This window comes from Rhincodon typus, chromosome 2 (genome assembly GCF_021869965.1).
Source record: "Rhincodon typus isolate 14 chromosome 2, sRhiTyp1.1, whole genome shotgun sequence".
Classification (NCBI taxonomy): Eukaryota; Metazoa; Chordata; class Chondrichthyes; order Orectolobiformes; family Rhincodontidae; genus Rhincodon; species Rhincodon typus.
Window position 1 is genome coordinate 139,140,415 of NC_063333.1, and position 21,701 is coordinate 139,162,115.

A 21,701-nucleotide genomic window follows, 5' to 3' on the forward strand; every position below is an offset into this window, starting at 1 on the left:
TTAAAAACATGATTATCTTACTCCTTTAGCAACTGCTGGAATTGTCTTTTCTCTTTTGACATAACAAAGACAATCTTCACATTAATTATGACTCATTGTAACCTAGACCAGAAGATGAACTCTCTCCCTACCGCCCAGTCCTTTAGTTACTCTCAATCTCTCTCTCTCTCTTTTTAATTGACGCACGCATGTATGCGTGCACACATACACAACGCACACACCTTCACAAGAAGTCTCTGTTGTCTGATTCACACCTCTTGCACATCATAATAAACTGCAATGAACAAAAAAAAACTTCCTTTAATTCCTCCTTTTCTCACTAGCATTTCAGTCACCTTGTGAAAATGAACTTTTCTGTCTAGTTTCAGTTAACCTTTTGCAGTTATTTTACATTATAACGGAATCTTGTTACTCACTATTTTCTGAATTTCTGATATCAACATTGTTCATTCATTCCAAGATCTTTGATAATTTGCAATGAAATACTGAATGTGATGAAACAAAAACATTTGGCATCTTCCTGGAGTTTTCCCAAGTATTTTGTTTGTTTATCTTCTTTATTAATCCATGTCAACATTATTGGCTAAACTGAATTAACAATGGTACTTGGAAAAAATCTACATCCAACATGTCCAAAGTTCATAAATATGATATTTTGTTCCAATGTGTATCAGTTGGAGATGCTGAATTCTAATATTCTTATGGTCCTTTTGTTATTCTATGCATATGAGTGATGTACAAGTTGAATATTGGAGCTAAGCAACTTTATTTCCCCAGGTTGGATCAACAATGATGAAGATACCTCGTAAATTCCTGTCATATCTGCAGTTTCAAAAGGCTTTACGGTTTCTTCAGTTGCAATCAAGAGATGCTGGTGGAAATATAAAGCAGCTCAGATGCGTAACATCAGGTCCAGCAGCTAGTACAACATCTTCTGACTTGATTGAAGTCTTCGGGAAATTCTACTGCCGAGATGATTATACAAATATTACACCAAAAATATTGTCCAAAGTGGGGAAAAGTTTACATAACCAAAGAAATCATCCTTTATGGCTCATTAAAGAACGCATTAAGAAACATTTTTATACGCAGTATTTGAATCGTAATAGAAATCCAATGTTTTCAGTGTATGATAACCTGTCTCCTGTGGTTACCACAGAGCAGAACTTTGACAGTTTGCTCATACCAGTGGATCACGCAAGCAGGAAGAAAGGAGATAACTTTTACCTGAATCAAACTAATATGCTCCGGGCTCATACATCTGCTCATCAGCATGATCTTATTCGTGCAGGCCTCAATGCATTTCTGGTAGTGGGCGATGTCTATCGGCGAGATGAAATTGACAGCAGCCACTATCCAGTCTTCCATCAAATGGAAGGGGTCAGACTATTTTCAAAACATGAGGTAAGAGTTGACTGATATTATTCCTTAGTTACCTCTTAAACATTTGCATCAAGCAGAATTTTTATTGTTTGGTTTTGTCAGTGGATAAAGGCCAGTATCTTTTACCATGTTGTAAAACAAAGAACTGCAGAGACAAAAACAGGAGTTGCTGGAAAAGCTCAGCAGGTCTGGCAGCATCTGTGAAGAAAAAATCAGACTTAACGTTTCGGGTCCGGTGACCCTTCCTCAGAACTGCAGAGATCTGAAACAAACAAAAACAAAAATCATTGCACAACATACCCGGGAACAGGCTATTTTAGAAAAAGTAATGTGTAATATGAGACATTGTAGTGAAGGACCCTCGGCGTTAGCAATAATAACGTGAATAAAATTTGAAATTAATTTTGGGGAGAGCAACTCGGGTCTCAAAATAGTGTTGTCAACTTAAATAAGAACAACTACAGAGGTGTGAAGAAAAATTTGTCTCAAGCAACCTGGGAAAATGGACTAAGGGAAAGGTCAGTAGATGAACAGTAGCTGACATTTAAACAGATATTTCATCACTATAACAAAAATTTATTCTGATCAGAAAGAAGGACTAGATAACCACCCATGGTTAACGAAGTTTGTCAAGGGGCGTATCCAGTTGAAAACTAAAGCATTCAAAGTGGCAAAAATGAGTGGTAGGCCAGAGAATTGGGATTGTATTAGGATTTAGCAACAGATGACTAAAAAGCTAATAAAAAGGAAGAACATTGATCATGAAAGTAAACTGGCAAAAAATACAAACAACAAGAGCTTCAAAGGGTACAAGAAGACAGAGTAGCTAAAGTGAGTGTTGGACACTTGGAAGCTGCGGCTGAGGAATTGATAGTTGGGACCAGAGAAATGGCTGATAATTTGAGCCAAAATTTGGCATCAGTATACATGGTGGAGGACACTGTAAACAATCCAGGGATACAATAAAAGACTGGGGCTATTTTCCATGGAGCGTTGGAGGCTGAGGGGTGACTTTATAGAGGCTTATAAAATCATGAGGGGCATGGATAAGGTAAATAAACAAGGTTTTTTCACCGGAATGGGGGAGCCCAAAACTAGAGGGCATAGATTTAAGGTGAGAAGGGAAAGATTTAAAAAGGACCTAAAGGATAACTTTTTCTTGTAGAGAGTGGTGCGTGTATGGAATGAGTTGCCATAGGAAGTGGTGAAGGCTGGTACAATTACAACATTTAAAAGGCATCTGGATGGGTATATGAATAAGAAGATTTTAGAGGAATGTGGGCCAAATGCTGGCAAATGAGACTAGAGTAATTTAGAGTGCCAGGTTGGCATGGACGAATTGGACGACGGGTCTGTTTCCGTGCTGCACATCTCTATGATTATGAAAGCAAGTTTCTAATGGGACGAAAGGTCTTATAGCAGTCTTTATCAGTTGGGACAAAGTATTTGATAATCTAATGGGATTGAAGATAGACAAGTCACCCAGGCCTGATGGCCTGTATCCAGAGGTTTTAAGGAAGGTGTCACCAGAGATAGCAGAGGCATTGATCGAGATATTCCAGAACTCATTTGATTCCCAAAGGTTTTAGCAGATTGGAAAACTGCTAATATGACTCCCATTTCAAGGAGGGAGAGAGACCAAAGCAAGAAACTATGTATAGGCTAGTTATCTCAACATCTGTTATTGGGAAAATGCTAGTCCGTTATTAAGGAAGGAAAAGCAGGAAGTTTAGAGAAGCATAACATAATAAAAGAGAGCAATGTGTTTTTATGAAAGGGCAATCATATTTAACAAATTTGCAAGAGTGGTGTACATTAATGGTTACTGCATAAGGTGGGATCTAATAGTCTTGGGGGTAATGCTTTATCATGGATTAAGTGTTGGTTAACACACACAAGGCAGAGTTGGGATTAATGGGTCCTTTTCAGGTCGGAAAGATATTTAACCAATAGAGTACCACAAGGAGCATCAATTATTTACTATCTATATTAGTGACTTGGCAGACGGGGCAGTGTGTATTGTATCCATATTTGGTAACAATGCATAAAGAAGTGGGAGGACAGGTTATGATGAGGACAGAAAGAATCTGCAGGGGGATCTAGGTTGAGTGAGTGGCAAAAACTGTGTGAGTAAAGGGTGAAGTCACGCACTTTGGTAGGAAGAATCAAAAGGCAGACAATTATTCAAATGGGGCGAGATTCCAAAAAGTGTGGCACAGAGGGATCTGGCTGTTTTTGTGCATGAAACACACAATGTGAGTGTGCTGATGCAACAAGTAATTAAGAAAGCAAATTTAATTTTGATCTTTATTGCTCGAGAGAATGGAGTTTTAAAAACAGGGAAGTCTTGTTACAACTGTACATGATTTTGGTGAGGCAGGTCCTGGAGTATTGTGTACAGTTTTGATCCCTGTATTTAAGAAAGGATGTGCTAATTTGAAGCAGTTGAAAATAGATTCACTAAGCTCATTTTTGGGACAAAGGTGTTTACTTATCAAGAATGGTTAAACAGGTTAGGCCTTTATTTATGGGTATTTAGAAGAATGAAGTGTGATTTTGCTGAAACATACAAGATTCTGACGAGCTTGACAGAGTAGATGTTAAGCAGATGTTTCCATTAGTGGAGGCATTTCAAATTAGGGACATAGTTAAAGAACAAAAGGGACATTCATTTAAAACTGAGATACAAAGGAATTTCTTCTCCTAGAGGGTAGTGAATATTTTGAATTCTCTACCCTAGAGATTTGTGTAGGCAGGATCACTGAAAGTATTTATAAAGTAATTTTATTTATGAGGTAATTTTTAAATATGATTTGCTACAAAACAGCACTTGTCACTGACCAGATGTGGTATCAGGGCTTGTGTAATGATGTAAATAAACAGTATGTAAACAGCTATATACGGGCAGTCTCCAGTTTGCAAACAGGTTCTGTCCTGAGCCCATTTGCAATTCAATTTGGACACAAGTTGGAATACAATGCAGGACAATATAATTTGGCCATTCATAAGTACAGGAGAGGTTTGTACGCCAGATCTTTAAAATTACACCTCTGCATGGAATCGAGTTCATAAGTCAGGGACCTCATGTATATTGAAATCACCATTGTCATTGCTGAATTTTTAAGCCAATTTGTCCATCAAAAATGTTACATGAAACTTGCTATATTGCAAAATCAGTCCTGCATATCTTTATTGTATTTTTCTTTAAACTGATGGAATTACTTTATTAGGATTAACCTATGGCATTTTCAAAACAAAACTAAAGTATTGGGGGTAAGTACCATTCTCTAAGTGATTGTTAAATCACATTTTCTAGTTCGTATAACTTACCTAACCAAATAATCTTCTTTTTTTCAGTTGTTTGCTAATGTTAAAAATGGTGAAGAACTTTGCATTTTTGAGAAGGGATGCCGCACACCCTGTAAGCAAGAAAGACATACACTCGAGGCTGTTAAACTACTTGAATTTGACTTAAAGCAGACTCTAAAGAAAGTCATGATACACCTGTTTGGGAAAGGTATGTAAATTACAATAATCAATACATGATCTAACCTTAATGCTTGCATGTGACTTTCATGCTTTATTGAATTAATTCAAAATCTGGTGACACTGATAAGACAAGCATTTATTGCTCATTTGCAGTTAACATCTTGTATACAACCCTGTACCTTGCTAGGTCATTTCAGAGGATAATTAAGTCAACACTATTGTTGTGGATCTGGAATGGACTCTGCAACCTTTTTCACTGGAACAGATTTTTTAAAAAGTTGCCCAAAATGAAAGCTATTGAAAGCCACAAGATGAAAATTCAGCATGTCTGACGCAAATTCTTGGCAAATTACTAACCATCTCTGGTGGAATGCATAGTTTGCACATGTAATAAAAATAATTGCATTAAATTTAGGTATCATTTTGGAAAAGAAAAGTGAAATCAAACCAGCGCTTTCTCTGACTGGTCATATTTGTTAGATTCTGGGGAAGTAGGTGAGTCGTGATCACTTATCTAATAAAGGCAGTCAGCCATTTGTAAGCAATTTTTAGATAGCATATTGTATTTGTTAAGAAGCAACAGTTAAGTTATAATAGATTATTTAATCAGATAAAGAAAGGAAATGTATGACTTATGACATATGAGAACACTTTCTACCGATCTGAAGGTGCTCTGGAGAATGGAGAAGCAGGAGTGGTGGATTGCTACAGTTTGGACCGAATTGTTTTGCATTCTTTGGTATTAACAGTCTTTGTTATCCCCTCAAACTTCTGGTGTTCATCCAACAAGGTGATGGCTCATCTCTTCTTTTCTCATTAGACACTGAAATCGTACAAGGTAGCATAGCATCCAATAAATCTTTGACATAAATCCACGTGTCCTCAGTGATTCTTATGACCTTTCCCTTTATTCCCCTCATGCTGGACGTCTTTTTATATTTGTAGAAGGCTCATTACTAATGTAACACGCATGCTTATACAGAAAATACTAAATATGGAGTAGTAAAAGAATTCCGTTTCAAAGAGGAACCCAATTTCCATCATATTGTTTGACTTTTTTAAGTTTACTTTCATCAATGAAATAATCCTACCATACTTACAATAGGTAGAATTTTGACAGTATTTTTGGTAACCGATTAAAAAAGGTTCCTTGTAGTAACGTTGAGAATGCAGTGATTTATCTTCCCGGTTACATTAGAAAGAATAAAACTATTCCTAGACCCATCAAAAGCCAGTAGCCAAGCCAATGAAGCTGGTTTCTTTTGAGCATGTTTCTGTTCACAAATAATTTGAATCTGAAGTGCAGCATAATGGTTCAGTTTTTATCCTCACAATAAAAGCATGGTGCTTACTTAATTTTTAAAGTTATTTTCCTGTTACTGTGATCCAACTGAAAACATTGGAAGTTACAAATGTGGTATTAAAGAGCCACATGCAGCTCTGGAGTCATAGGTTGCAAATTCTTGATCTGAAATCAAGAGGTATGAAATACTAGGTAAGAAGACCAGGTAAAGATGGCAAGTTTACTTCCTGAAGTTAATTTGTAAACAAAATGGGTTTTTATGACAATATAGTAATTTTATGGACTGATGCTAGTTTCTTGTTTCTGATTTGTTTAATTGAATTTGAATCCTCAGTTGCTATAGTGGAAGTTGAACTCGTGTTCGATGAATAACCCAGACTCTGGATTACCAGCTGAGTAACATAATGTCACAACTTTATATCCTCAATTATTAATGTGCTTTGTTTTGTTTTAGATTCAGTCAGTACATGATGTGTTTAACTGAAAAAAGACATGTTGTACAAATATGTCCCAGTTGGAGCATATTCTTTATGCTGAGTACAATTTCAATTTGAGCATTTGAACTTCACATTCTAATGATCAATTATTTGCTTCAACGCTGAAAATAGACTCGGTCGGTGGGCAGAACCACTTCCTAAAGTTCCAAAGTCTTCCAGAAAATTGCACAAACAGGGTGATAAATCCGAGAAAAGCCACTTCTGTATACTGAATGGAAGGGAATGGTGAGGGCCAACTTAGCCGTAGAATATTAGAGATATACAACATGGAAACAGACCCTTCGGCCCAACTTGTCCATGCTAACCAGATATCCTAAATAAATCTCGACCCATTTGTCAGCATTTGGCCCATATCCCTCTAAACGCTTCCTATTCATATACCCATGCAGATGCCTTTTAAATGTTGTAATTGTACCAGCCTACACCACTTCCTCTGGCAGCTCGTTCCATACACGCACCAGCTTCGGCATGAAAAAATTGCCCCTTAGATCCCTTTTAAATCTTTCCCCTCTCAACCTAAACCCATGCCCTCTAGTTTTGGATTCTCTCACCTCAGGGAAAAGATCTTGTCTATTTATTCTATCCATGTCCTTCATGATTTTATAAGCCTCTATAAGGCCACCCCTCAGCCTCTGACGTTCCAAGGAAAATAGCTCCAGCCCGTTCAGCCTCTTCCTATAGCTCAAACCTTCCAACCCTGGCAACATCCTTGTAAATCTTTTCTCAACCCTTTCAAGTTTAACAACATCATTCCTATAGGAGGGAGACCAGAACTGCATGCAGTATTCCAATATTGGCCTAACTAATGTCCTGTGCAGCTGCAACATGACCTTCCAACGCCTATACAGAATACGCTGACCAATAAAGGCAAGCATACCAAATGTCACCAGCACTATCCTGTCTGCCTGTGACTCTACTTTCAAGGAACTACGAACCTGCACTCCAAGGTCTCTTTGTTTCAGCAACACTCCCCAGGACCTTACCATTAAGTGTATAAAAATCCTGCCCATTGAACCCATCTGATCAAGATCCCATTGTACTTGGAGGTAATCTTCACTGCCCACCATACCTCCAGCTTTGGTGTCATCTAGAAACTTACTAACCATACCTCCTATGTTCCGATCCTCGTGGCACACTGCTGATCACAGGTATCCAGTCTGAAAAGCAGCCCTCCACCCTCTGTTTTCTACCTTCAAACCAGTTCTGTATCCAAATAGCTAGTTCTCCCTCTGTTCCATGTGATCTAACCTTGTTAACTAGTCTAACATGAGGAACCTCCAATCATGGACCTCCCCTGGAGGCTGCTGAACAGAAGAGAGAAATACTCTGATATTGGAGGAGCAGTGAGAAATGAAGAAAGTTGTTGCTGGCATTGAGGGAGGCACTAGAGGAACATTCTGCGAGGAATGGGGGCCAAGAGATATGAACAAAGAGCTGGCTTGAGGAGAAGTGAGGATCAGAGCAGAGGGAATGAATGATAAGAGCTGCCTTTTGATGGGGGAGTTGGTGAACAGAGGGTGTGCAAGTCAGGAAATGTGAGGGGGAGAAGGTGGCTACAAAAGGGAATGAGGATGCTGCAGTGGGAGATGTGGTGGAAGAAAGTTGCAAGGGCAGGGATGTGTGAGAAGGTGGCTGCTAGATGAATGTGAGAAGAGAAAGGCTGAAAGGATAAGTGAGGAGAGTAGGAGTCTGCAAGAGGAATGTGGTGATGGAGGACATTGCAAAAGATGTGAGGAAGTAAAGAGTCTGCCAGAAATTTAAAATGGGAAAAGGTGTAAGACAGGTGTAGGGGAAGCTGCAAGAAAAATGTGGGGAGAGAGGTTGGTTGTTAGAGGAAGGTAGAGAGAAGCTGCAAAGCAGAGAGAACAATTTTAAGGAGCAAATTACTGCCAATGCTGAAATCTGTACTGAAAGGTTGCTACCAGATACTGGTTGAACTCTACCAGCATCATTCATGATCCAACTTCATTAAAGACTGGTTCTGTAATCACTGAAATGGCATGCCAGTATCAACTTCTTTTAGAACTGGGTGACTGTTTAACCGGACGTTTATTTTGATTGGTCTGATTTGGATATTGACAAGCAATTTAACTGTTCCAGTTCAGATGTTGGTGCACTCTCCTGCATATTGACTTATGAGTTCTCTTACTCCATTTCATCTAGTGGGACTCCTTTGTTGGCTTGAATCCGCATACTGGCAGCAACTACAATGTTTTGCAGGCCTTGACCTTAAAGAAAATTTTGACCATTTGGCTTTATTTTGGGGTTTTGCTGTGGGCTGATCTAGCCTCTGTTCAAGGTGTGTCCTGAGTGAGGCTGTGTAATTGCCTGCACTCAAGTGGTGTTCCCCAAGCTTAGTTGGATTGGTGAGGGTGTCCACTTTCATAGGAATACCCTGCAACTTATATACTCCACTTGCCACATTTTCCAATTATAAAACTAGTTGTAGCCCTGTTCGAAGACCAGTTGGGCTTCAGCTAGTCAGCACTTTTGCATGGGTACATCATTAATCCTACATACCAAATGGTGTCTCAGCATCTCATGAGAGGTTAAACCAAAGTCGCATGTCTCTGCCAGTTGTCTTAACCTAGACAAAAACCCTGAGACAGATTTACCTACTTCTCAAATTGCCCAGTAAAACCGATAACATCTCAGAATTAGAGGAGGCTTGTGGTCATAATATTCCTTTATTAAATCTGTCAATTCTTTCAAATCTGTCAATTCTTTCCTGCCTCAGGAAAGTCAGGCTCCTAATAAACAAGAATGCTATGGGTCCACAAGCTGTCAGGAGAATTACTTGTCATTTGCCTGGGAAAAAATAATGCGTTCTTTTCATGTGCTGGGCCTAGTCTTCAACAGGAGATTCGAACGACTCAAGACTTCTCAAAACAGTGTGATGCAAGCAATGCTTATCCCAATTCAAAGACAACTGTTGGAGTGAGTTCTTCAGGATGTGCTTTACTCTCATTGCCACTGAAATAACTTCATAGAGCTCGGCATCCTGTCACCAAGTCACCTTTGATTTACACATGGATAGTCCTTGGCACTGATCCAGCTCCCTCTTATTAAGATGTCTGATACTCCTCTTTCTATCTGTCCACAAGGGCTCCCTGATTCCTTTTTTTAACAGTATTAGAATTAGCTTTATTGTTACATGTACTCAAATGAATAAGTCAGCACTTACAGCACCATCTTAAGTACAAGATCCCTCTGTACAGCTTCTTCAGTTAGAGTTCTTACAAAAACAGCGAAGTTAAAAAGTCTAGCATTGCAAATTTTAGGAATAAATTTATAGAATGGAGAAAAAAACATGTTCAGTACAATGGTCTTCCAACCCAGTCCATTCTGGCACCTAGCCTCTAGACTGTGCTGGGCTTCAGCTCAGGGTTCACAAGTCTGGAAGATTGCTCTGGATTCGCCTCGAGGTGGGAAGTCCATGCTGAAGCCACGCCAGGCCAAGAGACCCCCAAGATGGGCTCTGGGAGATCACCATGCCGGGTCAAGAGGACTCCACATTGGCCCGAGTGACTGCCATGCTAGGCCAAGAGATTGCCACTCTGGGCCGGCAGGCCTCCATGCCAGGCCGTTACACTAGGCCAAGAGAATGCCTCGTTGGGTCTGAGCAGATGCCATGAGGTCCAAGGCAATAAGGTCAGTGGCTGGGAGTTCCGAGGCCACAAGGTCGGAGGCCGGGGCGTCGAGGCACTGTGGCCTTGCGGTCGGAGGCTGGGAGTTGAGGCCTGAAGGTCAGAGCCCAGGAGGTCTGAGGCCAGGAGGCCAATGAGAGAACAGCAGGAAGAAAAGACAAAAGAGAAACAAAGAAAAACAAACGGAGCAGATGAGCTCCAGCTGAAGCGTCCTACTCCTCCACTATCTTGTCGATTTTTTTTTTCAATTATTTGATTCGACCAAATTAACAGCCCCAATCAGGGAACTTGTATTCTGTGAAGTCCACCTTGCTGACCTCTTTACAGTCACTACAACTGGAATATAGGATTGGTTATGATCTTCGTTTATGACTTGAAAAGTACAGATTTTTATATTCTTCTCTATACTTGGCCTATGCAGGAGATGCTGCCACAATACTTCCTAGATTGTTGACCACAGTTTTGTTTTATGGGAAACATAACTGAGATCAGACTGTGGGAAATTGAACAAGTTAATAGTATGTTTTACAGTTAATGTTTGAGTACTAACCAGGATTCGTTACTTTATCCTGAGTACTTATCATTAGAGAAAGAAAGTGCCTTTAGCTAGAGGATGATAAGCAGGTGCAGTAATATGTTGTTTAAACCAGATGGGTTTTTATGACAGCCTTGCAGTTTTATGGTCATCATTATTGATACTGACTTTTATTTCAAGACTGCATTCACTGAATTTAAATTATCCAGTGTCCATCCTGAGATTTGAAATCTTTGATCAGAAACTTAAGTGGACCAGCACTGGTAGAAAGTTACTTTGGCAAAAGTACGATATGAAAGGTTACTTTACAAACTCGATTTTCTTTGAGTGACACCTGTTGACTTGTAGTTCCAGAATCAAATACACTTTGAGGTTCAGCTGATATACCTTATTGGGTAAGCAAAATACTGCACATGGCAGGAACCTGAAAAAAAATGTAAAATACACAGATTTGAAATAATAACCTGAATCTTCTGCTCGGGGTTGGAACCCCTTTTTCCAAACCAAATGAGTCTCAAAGTTGCCTACTAACCTTTTAGAGTTTTTAGATGAACTTCCAGGCGAGGAATCTTCACAGCCAAAGCAGTTTTTTTCCGGAAAACAATCTACAAAGGCAGAAGAGGAGAAGATTAATGCTATGTTCCAGATTTAAACGTCCCAAATTTACTTTTGACAGCTACTGAGAGAAGCTAAGCGTGTGAGGTTTTTTTCTTTGTTCAATGAATGGGGGTTTTGCTCGCTGGGCCAGCATTTATTGCCCATCTCCAGTTGCTCTTGAGAAGGTGGTGTTGAATTGCCTTCTTGAACTGCTGCAGTTCATTTGCTGTAGGCGCACCCATAGTGACAGAGTCAAGTTTCTTGATTGAGTGCAGCTCCAGCAACATCGAGATAGGTGGGAAATAATTCATCACAGTTCTGATTTGTGCCTTGTAGATGATGGACAGGCTTTGGGGAGTCCGGAGGTGAGTTAATTGCTGCAGGATTCCTAATCTCCTCTTGTAGACAAGATATTTCTGTTTATTCTGGTTCAATTTCTGGTCAGTGGTCACCCCAGGATGTTGCTAGTAAGGTATTTAGTGTTCGTAATACCATTAAGTATCAAAGAGTAATGATTAGATTGTCTCTTCTTGGCAATAGTCTTTACCTGGCACTTGTGTAGTGTAATGCCATGGAGACAGACAGCTGAACCAAATCTTCAGATTGTTGGTCCTAGGATACTAAGCTGAGGAACTCCTGCAGAGATGTCCTGGAGCTGAGAAGACTGACTCCAACATTCACAACCATCTTCCTATATACCAGCTATCACTCCAACTAGCAGAGAGTAAGATAAGTGAGGGGTTATGGTAACGTGGGTGGGGTGCATGTAGCAGGAGGGTGTGAAGAGTTAGTGCCAGGTGAGTGAGTGATATAGTGAAGATGTGGGATGCCAGTTGTGGGGGATTGGGTGGCAGATGGATGAGGGGATAGGGTGCCAGGTGGTGGGACACACAGCTGTGGGAGTTAGAATGACAGTTAAATGGGTGAGAACTTAGGGTACATTGGGCAGTTCACATCAGGGGATCAATGTTGAGGTGGATCCAGTCAGGGGGAGAGATGATAAGACCAGAGTTTAAAATGTTGGTTAGACAGAGTCCAGGCTTATGCTTTCCAGGTGAGAGTTTTATTCCAACTGTGAACCATCAGCTCCATCATAACTGATTTTATGTTCTCTATAACATATGCCCAATTAAGTTCTTATCGCATTATCCTCAATGTGTGGCCATCATCTGTATCCTAGTTCTATTTAGTCTCAAGCATCCCTGCAAGACCCTACTAGATAATAACAGGCTCTGCTAAATTTAAAAAAAATTAATGTATATAATAATGAGAAATTAAGCAAAAAATACAAATGACCACTTATTGAGCAAAATAACAACATACTATGTTTCTTCTTTTTTATAGTGTACATTTATGTTCCAAATATCTCTTGTCCTGTATTTCATGTAGTTTCTTGGAGCTTGCTCCTTTCTTTGTAAAGCAATCAGATAACTGACTGCTTCTATCCATCCATTTAAATTTGAGGAATTCTCCATTCTCCCGCATTAGTTTTAAAAATGCAATACCAGTCCTCAGTCTTTTACATCATTTACATATTCCATTGAATGTACATATTGCCATAATGACTTATTTATGACATAGCATTGAATGTTGGTATTGCTGCTGAATTCTTTTTTTAAAATTTTGAAATGTTTTCATCAAGAAAAATGCCATGTCTGCTGCCTCAAAAAGAGCAAAAATTTTTGCTGCTAAGATATTTTTTACTATTTTTCTGATCCTTTCAGTTTCCCAAGCTAAAGGCCAAAATTTATTTCCCCCTCCCAAAAGAAAAATTCTAAACTTTCTTGTACTTGAGAGCCCATCATAGAGATTTGCATAAGAACATCACTAAAAACAAAAAGTGTAATGTTCCTGGCATTCCCCTTCATGGCAATTTCAAAACACAACACTTCAGTTTTACTTTTTTCAATGTTTTGTTTGCCCAAATAATATCTCCCATCTTGGGATTTTTCATAGATGTACTCAACTGTGAGGGCTCAATACTGGCATCTCGCCTTGTTTGGGTGCTCAGCCAATTCAACTGCCCAATTAGACTTCACAGTTCCCCCATTTCAGTTTTTGAAGTCACTGCATCTTTTCCTAAGGCCCTCTTTGGACTAACTGCAATGGGGCTAAAATTATCCAAATATGATTGCCAATGCAAAGCAACAGTTTCCTGGAGAAAAGACCTTGACTATTCACCCTTTATGACGCTCCAGGGAAAATAGCCCCTGCCTATTCAACCTTTCCCAATAGCTCAAACCCTCCATCCTTGTAAATCTTTTCTGAACCATTTCAAATTTCACAACATTCTTCCTATGGCAGAGAGACCAGAATTACTGTTTTCTAATGCAATGCACTTCGAAGCCCCATAATCCTGACTTCCACTTTGGATTCTGTTTTAAGCAACAATGCTTATATAACAATGTTTCCAAATTCAACGCTCCAACTCCACACAAAATCAACTGTGTGAATCATAAAAATGCTTGAAAACTGTTCCTTAGTGAGACATGTAAATAATGGCAGTGTCGTCTTTTAAGAGGAGACAACCTAATGTTAATAGAATGGACCTCACTGAGAAGTAGCAAAATCTTGAAGCATCTCTTAGGCTATGTAAGCATTTATTTAATTTCTAGAGTGTCCCCACTACATTTTGCACCTGGTTAAAAGTTGAGGGGTTGCTTCATTTTGAGCTGGTCTCCCTGCAGAATTACAACTTCAAGAACAATTGATCTAGATCCCCGAGCGTTTGTTGTGAGTGAAACCAAAATAACTTTCAGAATTGCTTTTCCTGCCATAGCTGAATTTACTTTTATGTCTAGGACACCAGTTTTTCTTCAAAACCGTGTCAGCATCCTGGCTTTAGCCTTACAAGCTTCATCAGGAAATATCTTTTCTGTACATATCAACCTTATGTGGAAGAACCGCTGTCCCTTATTTGGCACATCTGTGAACACCCAAAATTCTCTTTAGTTTTGGAGTTCTCTCAGTTAGGCAGCTTTTATAAATATGCCTTCAAATTTGTAGCCCTTAATCTTCCCAATCAGATGGCTTGCTGCTCATGATGGCATTCGTGAAATATTTCATTTTCGTTGACCTGGTGAAACCACATCCTCTATCAAGCTTGTGTCACTTCCTGGGCTGTTACTGTTTGATCTTCCCCTCCTATTGATGGGATTCCTTTCAGCAGTTTGCTATCTCTTTCTAAGGACATGTTCACTTCCAAAGTCATTGTGTGAGCTAATACTGTTTTCTTGCCTTCCATTTTTGTGTGTCCTTAATGTGTGAGCCTAACCTCTTGCCCCTTATCCAGTACACTCAATCAGTTGTTAGATTTTCCATTGTCTTTCTTTGCTCTATATTTCTCCACGGACTGGTAGATATTTGTCTTGAGTACCCACTATTGGTAGCTGTCTTGTAGGATCGATGGTCTCATTTTGATCATCAGGACTGATTTGCCCATCATCTTACAAACTGTCAATTGTAACTGTTTAATCCTCATCATTGTGCAACATTCAGATTTAGATTTATTTAATATTGTCACTTGCGCATAGATACAGTGCAAAGTGGATAATGTGACCATGTTCTGCGTCATCTTGTATTACAGAATAAATTACTGAATAAATTATATAAATGATAGATTACTGAATAAATTAATATTAAATTGATATTACCAAAATTTAAACGGCTTCAAAAGTTCATCTTCCTTCTCCCTAGACTTCAGTTTCTCTGTTCCTCCAGTCACTGCTGTCCAACATCATTAGTATATGGTTCTGAGAAGTATCAGGTCTTTGTTACTTTCTGTGACTCCTTTTGGAATTTGCAAATTTGTAACCATTATCAAGTAACTTTGGTTCCCATGCTATACAAATGTTATGTTTCTGTAACCTTCCCCAGGCCTCTGTGCTCTTTAAGCCCACCTGTTTTGTAATAACCCGTGGCAGCCTGATTGAAAGTAGTTTCCAATGTCCTTCCATTATTCAATGTCCTTCCACCAAAGTCTTTCAGAGACTATAACTTTATGAAAGTCTTTTACCAGAGTGCATTCCATTCAAATATTCAAAAAAATAGAGCTATTTGTAGTTGCTTCCCAAGCTGGGCATTAGTCAACTCTAGTCAATTAATGGAACTTTAGAATTTCTGCCAAAAAATAACTGATCTGTAGTTTGTCCTCCAGTCATCTGCTGCAAGATTTTCACTATGTCTGCCCTTACAGATGTTAATTTACAGTTTAGCTGATATTACACAATTTTAGGAACCACTTTGTCTATTATTGTGTGTTTGCTTTCATACACACCATTGCTAAAAGAGCTTCCTGCCACCATACTTATACCCATTTGTTCATATCTGTACATGTATCTCTCTAAATCCATCAGTAGTAAATTCCCCTCTGTTATCAGTGAGAAATTTTTCTGATGAAATTTTACTTTGTAGTCCAATTCACATCCATTTTTTTCATTTAATAATCAACATTATTTTCTTCTCTTTACTGCATATTATTATTGACTAATTAAATCTAGTTGCCAAATGTAAAGTTAACATTTCTATTCTGTCTGTCTGTTCATTCATATGATGTAAATGTCATTGGTTACCTGGTATTTATTGCTCATCCCGAGTTGCTCTTGAAGGTGGTAGTGACCTATGTTCTTAAACCAATGCAGATCATTTGGTGTAGGTGCAGTCCTGTCAGAGAGAATGTTCCAGGTTTTTGATTCTCTGGGAGGGGAGGTAGTGGCCTAATGGTAATATCGCTGGACTGTTAATCCAGACAGCCAGAGAATGTTCTGGGGACCCAGGTTCAAATCCCACCACGGCAGAAGGTGAAATTTGAATTCGGTAAAATATCTGGAATTAAGAATCTAATGATGACCGTGAATCCATTTGTCAATTGTCAGAAAAACCCATCTGGTTCACAAATGTCCTTTATGGAAGGAAACTGCCATCCTTACCTGGTGTGGCCTACATGTGACTCCAGACCCACAGCAATGTAGTTGACTCTGAACTGTCCTCTAGACAATTAGGGATGGGCAGTAAATGCTGCCTAGCGGCAATGCCCTCATCCCGTTAATGAATAAAAAAAAAATTCAGTGATACAGAAGGAACAATATATTTCAAAGTCAAAATGTTGAGTGGCTTGGAGGGGAACTCGCAGTCTTCTCACATATCTGCTGCACTTGTCAGTATTAGTCGGCATGAGTTTGGAAGGTATTGTCTAAGAAGCCTTGGTGATCTTATGCAGAAAGAGCATCTTGTAGGTGGTATGCAGTGTTGTTGCTGCTGAGCATTGGTAGTGGAAGGTCTTACTGCATTTGGACATAAACTGCTTTAGTATCTGAGGAGTCACAAAGTGTACTGAATATTGTGCACTCATCAGTGAACATCCCGGTTTCGATCTTTTAGTGGTGGGAAGGTCTTTCATGAAACAGCTGAAGGTAGTTGAGCCTTGGACACACCTTCAAATTCATAGCCACTACCTTATTTAAATTGTTAAAGATTTATGAAAAGCTCTGATGTTGTTCTTCTGTATTTTTTTTATAAATCTCACATCTATCATGTCTCTCTTACAAGTGCAATATTCTTTGCCCTTTATTCCTGCATACTATACTAAAATCTTTAACCTTTGCTGGATGGACAAATTGCTTATGGAGTTAACAAAATTAAATTTTTGTCATCTAAATTTCTGCCCCCAATGTTAATAACACTTCTTTAATTAATGGTAATTTTCTATTGTATTCATGTCACCCTTAACAAAACTACCCCTTGTCTTTCCATAGCTTTCTTGTCCTCTTGAAATGTCAGGTATCTTTGAACATTCAGGTCCCAGCCTTTGTCATATTCAACTCATGTCTCTATAATGACTGTCAGATGACACATATCTATCTCTGTTTGATGTGACAATTCATCCATTATGTTACAAATACGCATTCAATTACAGAGCCACTGGTTGTGTCTTTTTACCGTTTTACAATCTCTAGCCATATCTGGTGATGCATTCTTATGTTTGTCTGTTCTCACTACAATCTGATTATCATTACATTTATTGCTACATAGTTGTCTTACTTTGTCCTCATCCTCCCCCTTCTTGCACGCAATCCCTCAGTTTGGCTATTTAGTTTAAAGCCCTTTCTACTATCCTAATAATATGACTTGCCAGACATCCCAACTTTACAGCTTCCACTTTGTCTTGGTGTCCTATAATCTGTCATTGTTTGAACTGAGATTACTCATTGATTGAGCATCTAGAAGCTGTCTGTGGTAGAGAATTTCAAACATTTACAGCCCCTTCCAATGTAAGAATGGGCCGGAAGGTGGATTTGAAGCCGAGATGAGTTCAGCCATTGTATCAAATGGCAGTTCTGGTTCAAGGTGCTGAATTGCCTACTCCTGCTCCCAGTTCTTAATGTTCTTGAGTGTTTTTCAATGAAGAAATTGTTCTCATTTTTTAAAACCACTAAATCCTGTAATCTGAGACTGTGATTCCTAGTTCTAGACTCTGAAGCCAGGGAAAGCATTCACTCAACACCTATCGTGTCAAACCTAAAAACTTGTAAATGTTTCTGTGGTATCACTTGCATGCATCTAACAGTGGAGGTTATCAGCCCAGCACGGACAATCAGTTCTCATAGGAAAATCTTCAAATCATGGAAATAAGTCTTTATTGCATTCCTTTGAAGACTAATATATTCTTCTTTATGCAAAGTAAAAGAAATTGTATACAATATTCTAGTGTGTTCATATCAAGGCCCTATAGATTTACAGTAAGGCTTCTTTCCTCCTAATTAGGAAAGCATATTAACTTTCTGTGCTTCAACAAAGTTATTTCCTTATTCAAAAGCAATTTGCATTTTTATTGTGGCTTAAGAAGATAAAAAAATGGGTGTAGGTGTAGGCTATTCAGCCCCTCAAACCTGCTTGCCATTCAACAAGGTCATGGCTGACCTGCTCCAGGCCTCAACTTCTCTTTCATGCCTGCTCGCATATCACTCCACTCCCTGATAATTCAAAACTCTATCTGCCACTTTATGAAATAAAGTGATCTAGCCTCCACAACTCTTGGGGAAAGAGAATTCCAGACATTTACTACCCTATGAGAGAAGAAATTTCTTCACAGTTTTAAGTTAGTACTCTACAACTATATCTCTTTGTTCAAGATTCCTCCATAGTGGAAACATCATCTCAACATCTACCCTGGCCTTCAGAATCTTGTATATTTCACTAAGGTCACCTCTCATTCTTCTAAACACCCAGTGAATAAAGACCTAACCAATTTAACCATTCTTAATAAGCCATCCCCTTCATCCAGTAATCGGCTTAGTGATTCCCTTTTGAACTGCCTCCAATTCCATTGCATTTTTTTTTCTATTCATTTGCCCATTCATAGAATCTTTATAGTGTGGAAACAGACCCTTCGGCCCAACAAGATCTGGACAATATCCAGGCTTGGGCTGACAAGTGGCAAGTGACATTTGTGCCACACAAATGCCAGGCTATGACCATCACCAATAAGGGACAATCTAACCACCACCCTTTGACTTTCAATGGTGTTACCATCACTGATTTACCCACTATGAACATTCTGGAGGTTATCACTGACCAGAAACTTAACTGGACTCACCACATAAACACAGTGGCTACAAGAGCAGGCCAGAAGCTGGGAATACTGCGGCGAGTAACTCACCTCCTGATTCCTCAAAGCCTGTCCACCATCTACAAGGCACAAGTCAGGAGTATGATGGAATACTCCCCACTTGCCTGGATGAGTGCTGCCCCTATATCTGAGGAGTCATGAATGGTGCTGAACATTGTGTAATCATCAGCGAACATTCCCAGTTCTGACCTTATGGTGGAGGGAAGGTCATTGATGAAGCAGCTGAAGATGGTTGGGCCTAGGACAGTACCCTGAAGAACTCCTGCAGAGATGTCCTGGAGCTGAGATGATTGATATCCCACAGCCATGACCATCTTCCTACGTGTCAGGTATGACTCCAACCACCGGACAATTTGCCCCCTGATAACCATTGATTCCAGTTTTGCCAGGGCTCCTTGATGCCACACTCGGTCGAATGCAGCCTTGATATCAAGGGCTGTCACTCTCACCTCACCTGTGGAATTCAGTTCTTTTGTCCATGTTTGAACCAAGGCTGTAATGATATCAGGAGCTGAGTGACCCTGGCAGAACCCAAACTGGGCATCACCAAGCAGGTTATTGCTGAGCAGGTGCTGCTTGATAGCACTGTTGATGACACCTTCCATCACTTTACTGATGGTCGAGAGTAGACTGATGGCGCGGTAATTGGCTGGGTAAGATTTGTCCTGCTTTTTGTGTACAGGACATACTTGGACAATTTTCCACATTGCTGGGTAGATACCAATGTTGTAACTGTGCTGGAACAGCTTGGCTAGGGGACCAGCAAGTTCTGGAGTACAAGTCTTCATGCTATTGCTGGAATGTTGTCAGGGCCGTAGCTTTTGCAGTATCCAATGCCTCCAACTTTTTCTTGATATCACGTGGAGTGAATCGAATTGGCTGAAGACTGGTATCTGTAATGCTGGAGACCACTGGAGGAGGCATCTTTTCTTAAGTACAAGGCTGAAGTTGCACACAGTACTCCAGCTATGGCATCACCAAGACCCAAAGCAGTTGTAACAAGACATTCATATTTTCAAATGCTACACCCTAACATTAAAGGCCAAAAGACTTTAATGTAATGAAATATCTTAGGGTGTTTCACTGGGATATTATAAAAGAAGTGGAAGGACATCCATTTAAACTAACTCCTTTTGCAACCTCTTTGCCAACAAATGCCAATACATTCTACTCTCTTCCTTCACCTAACTCATTGCAATAGATTATAAATAGCTTAGGCCCAAGCAATGATCTTTACAGTATCCTGCTATTCCCCTTGCCAACCCAAAACTATTGTTGTAGGATAGGGATTTAAGAAGCTGGTTCAGTGGAGAAAAGAAGCCAGGGTTGGTACATGAGTGTGAGGCTCTACTTTATGTATCCCGGTTAATGGCTAAATCGATTATGTAGCGAGCTTTCAAGTCTGAATTCTTTGGATTTAATAGATTATAGATAAAGAGCCATACAGGGAGACCAGAGTGCTAGAAAAAGAGAGTAGTAGCTTTAATAGGGGGATGAGCACATCAGCAACAGAGGTGAGAGTACAATTGTTATTTGCAAAAATTATGTGCTAGTAATGGAGCGCCAAAGATTAGACAATTATAATTTTGTAGGTGCTGTTCTAAATTGTTTGGGATAGAGATTTTACACAGACAGGCACAGAACATAAAATGGTTGGTAAAGGGAAGGAGAATCTAGATAGACGGCAAAACAAGGAAGTGATTAGAGATGGTCTATTTGTGATTTACATGATGGGAATAAAGGCCATGTAAAATGGCAATATCATGTGGGTTGCATTGAATGTGTTGGAGGGTTTGTATGAAGGATGAGATTAAGAGGAATTAGAATAGTGGTGATGAAATGCATGGTTTTTAAGTTTGATGTTGAATGAGAATCTGCTTGGTGTAGACACCAAGGTTGAATGTAACAAAGCTATCTCCAGTGAAAAAACCTCTAACACTTTGGAGGATGGTAAAAAACAAGGATTTTAAATGTGAGGTGAGATGCGTGGAAAAAGCTGAGATGCTCAAAGGAAGATAAAATACCCAAATAGTGGAGGGACAGATTAAGGGTACAGTTTGATGATTACAGTCATACTGCCAAGGTGCCCCTACTCCACAGACAGCTTCTTTTAAGGCTGTGATGTTATTCCAATTATCTACATGACATCCATGGACATCAAGCACTTTATTCACAAGTAAATGGACATCTTGAAAGGAAGTGCAGAATGGGCTGATCCATTGGCCGAGTCCACACCATGAGCACTGGGAAAAGTGACAAGATGGAGATTTACAAGATTAGCCTTATTGAAATGCTGTTTGGGAAGATTGATGGAAAAGGAGTTGGGGTTAGTACTCAAAAGGAAGTAGAGGCATGTGTCTTGATGGGCCCTTTACAGCACAAGAGAGAAAAGAAACGAAAGCAGCGAACGAGCTCTGGCTGAAGTGTCCTACTCCGCCGCTATCATGAAGAGGGTTAGGGCAGGCCTAGCCCTAACCCCAACCCATCTTGATTGGGGAGGGGAGGGTAATGTATGCCTATCTAAAGGAAACTCAAGCCTAGAATGGCAGAATGAAAGTAGGAACTTAAGGAGTGCTGACAGGTTGGAATAGGGATTTGGGAGGGCAGAGTACCCAAGTGGGGA

The 21,701-nt window shown here is 39.6% G+C and overlaps 1 protein-coding gene across 4 annotated transcripts in view; it reads left to right on the plus strand.

The window, feature by feature from the left end:
- Positions 1-777: 777 nt before the first annotated feature.
- The window catches only part of fars2 (phenylalanyl-tRNA synthetase 2, mitochondrial), a 290,463-nt gene continuing 269,539 nt past the window's right edge, over positions 778-21,701 (plus strand). For 3 of the 4 annotated variants that reach the window (XR_007265638.1, XM_048617034.1, XM_048617024.1), the window contains exons 1-2: positions 782-1,404; positions 4,741-4,900. Coding sequence is in view for 3 of the 4 variants with exons in the window: in XM_048617034.1 (XP_048472991.1) it covers positions 790-1,404; positions 4,741-4,900 (775 nt within the window). In the remaining variant the exon portion in view is untranslated. Of the gene's footprint in view, positions 1,405-4,740; positions 4,901-21,701 lie in introns of all 4 variants that reach the window. The other variant, XM_048617041.1, reaches the window with a different exon arrangement.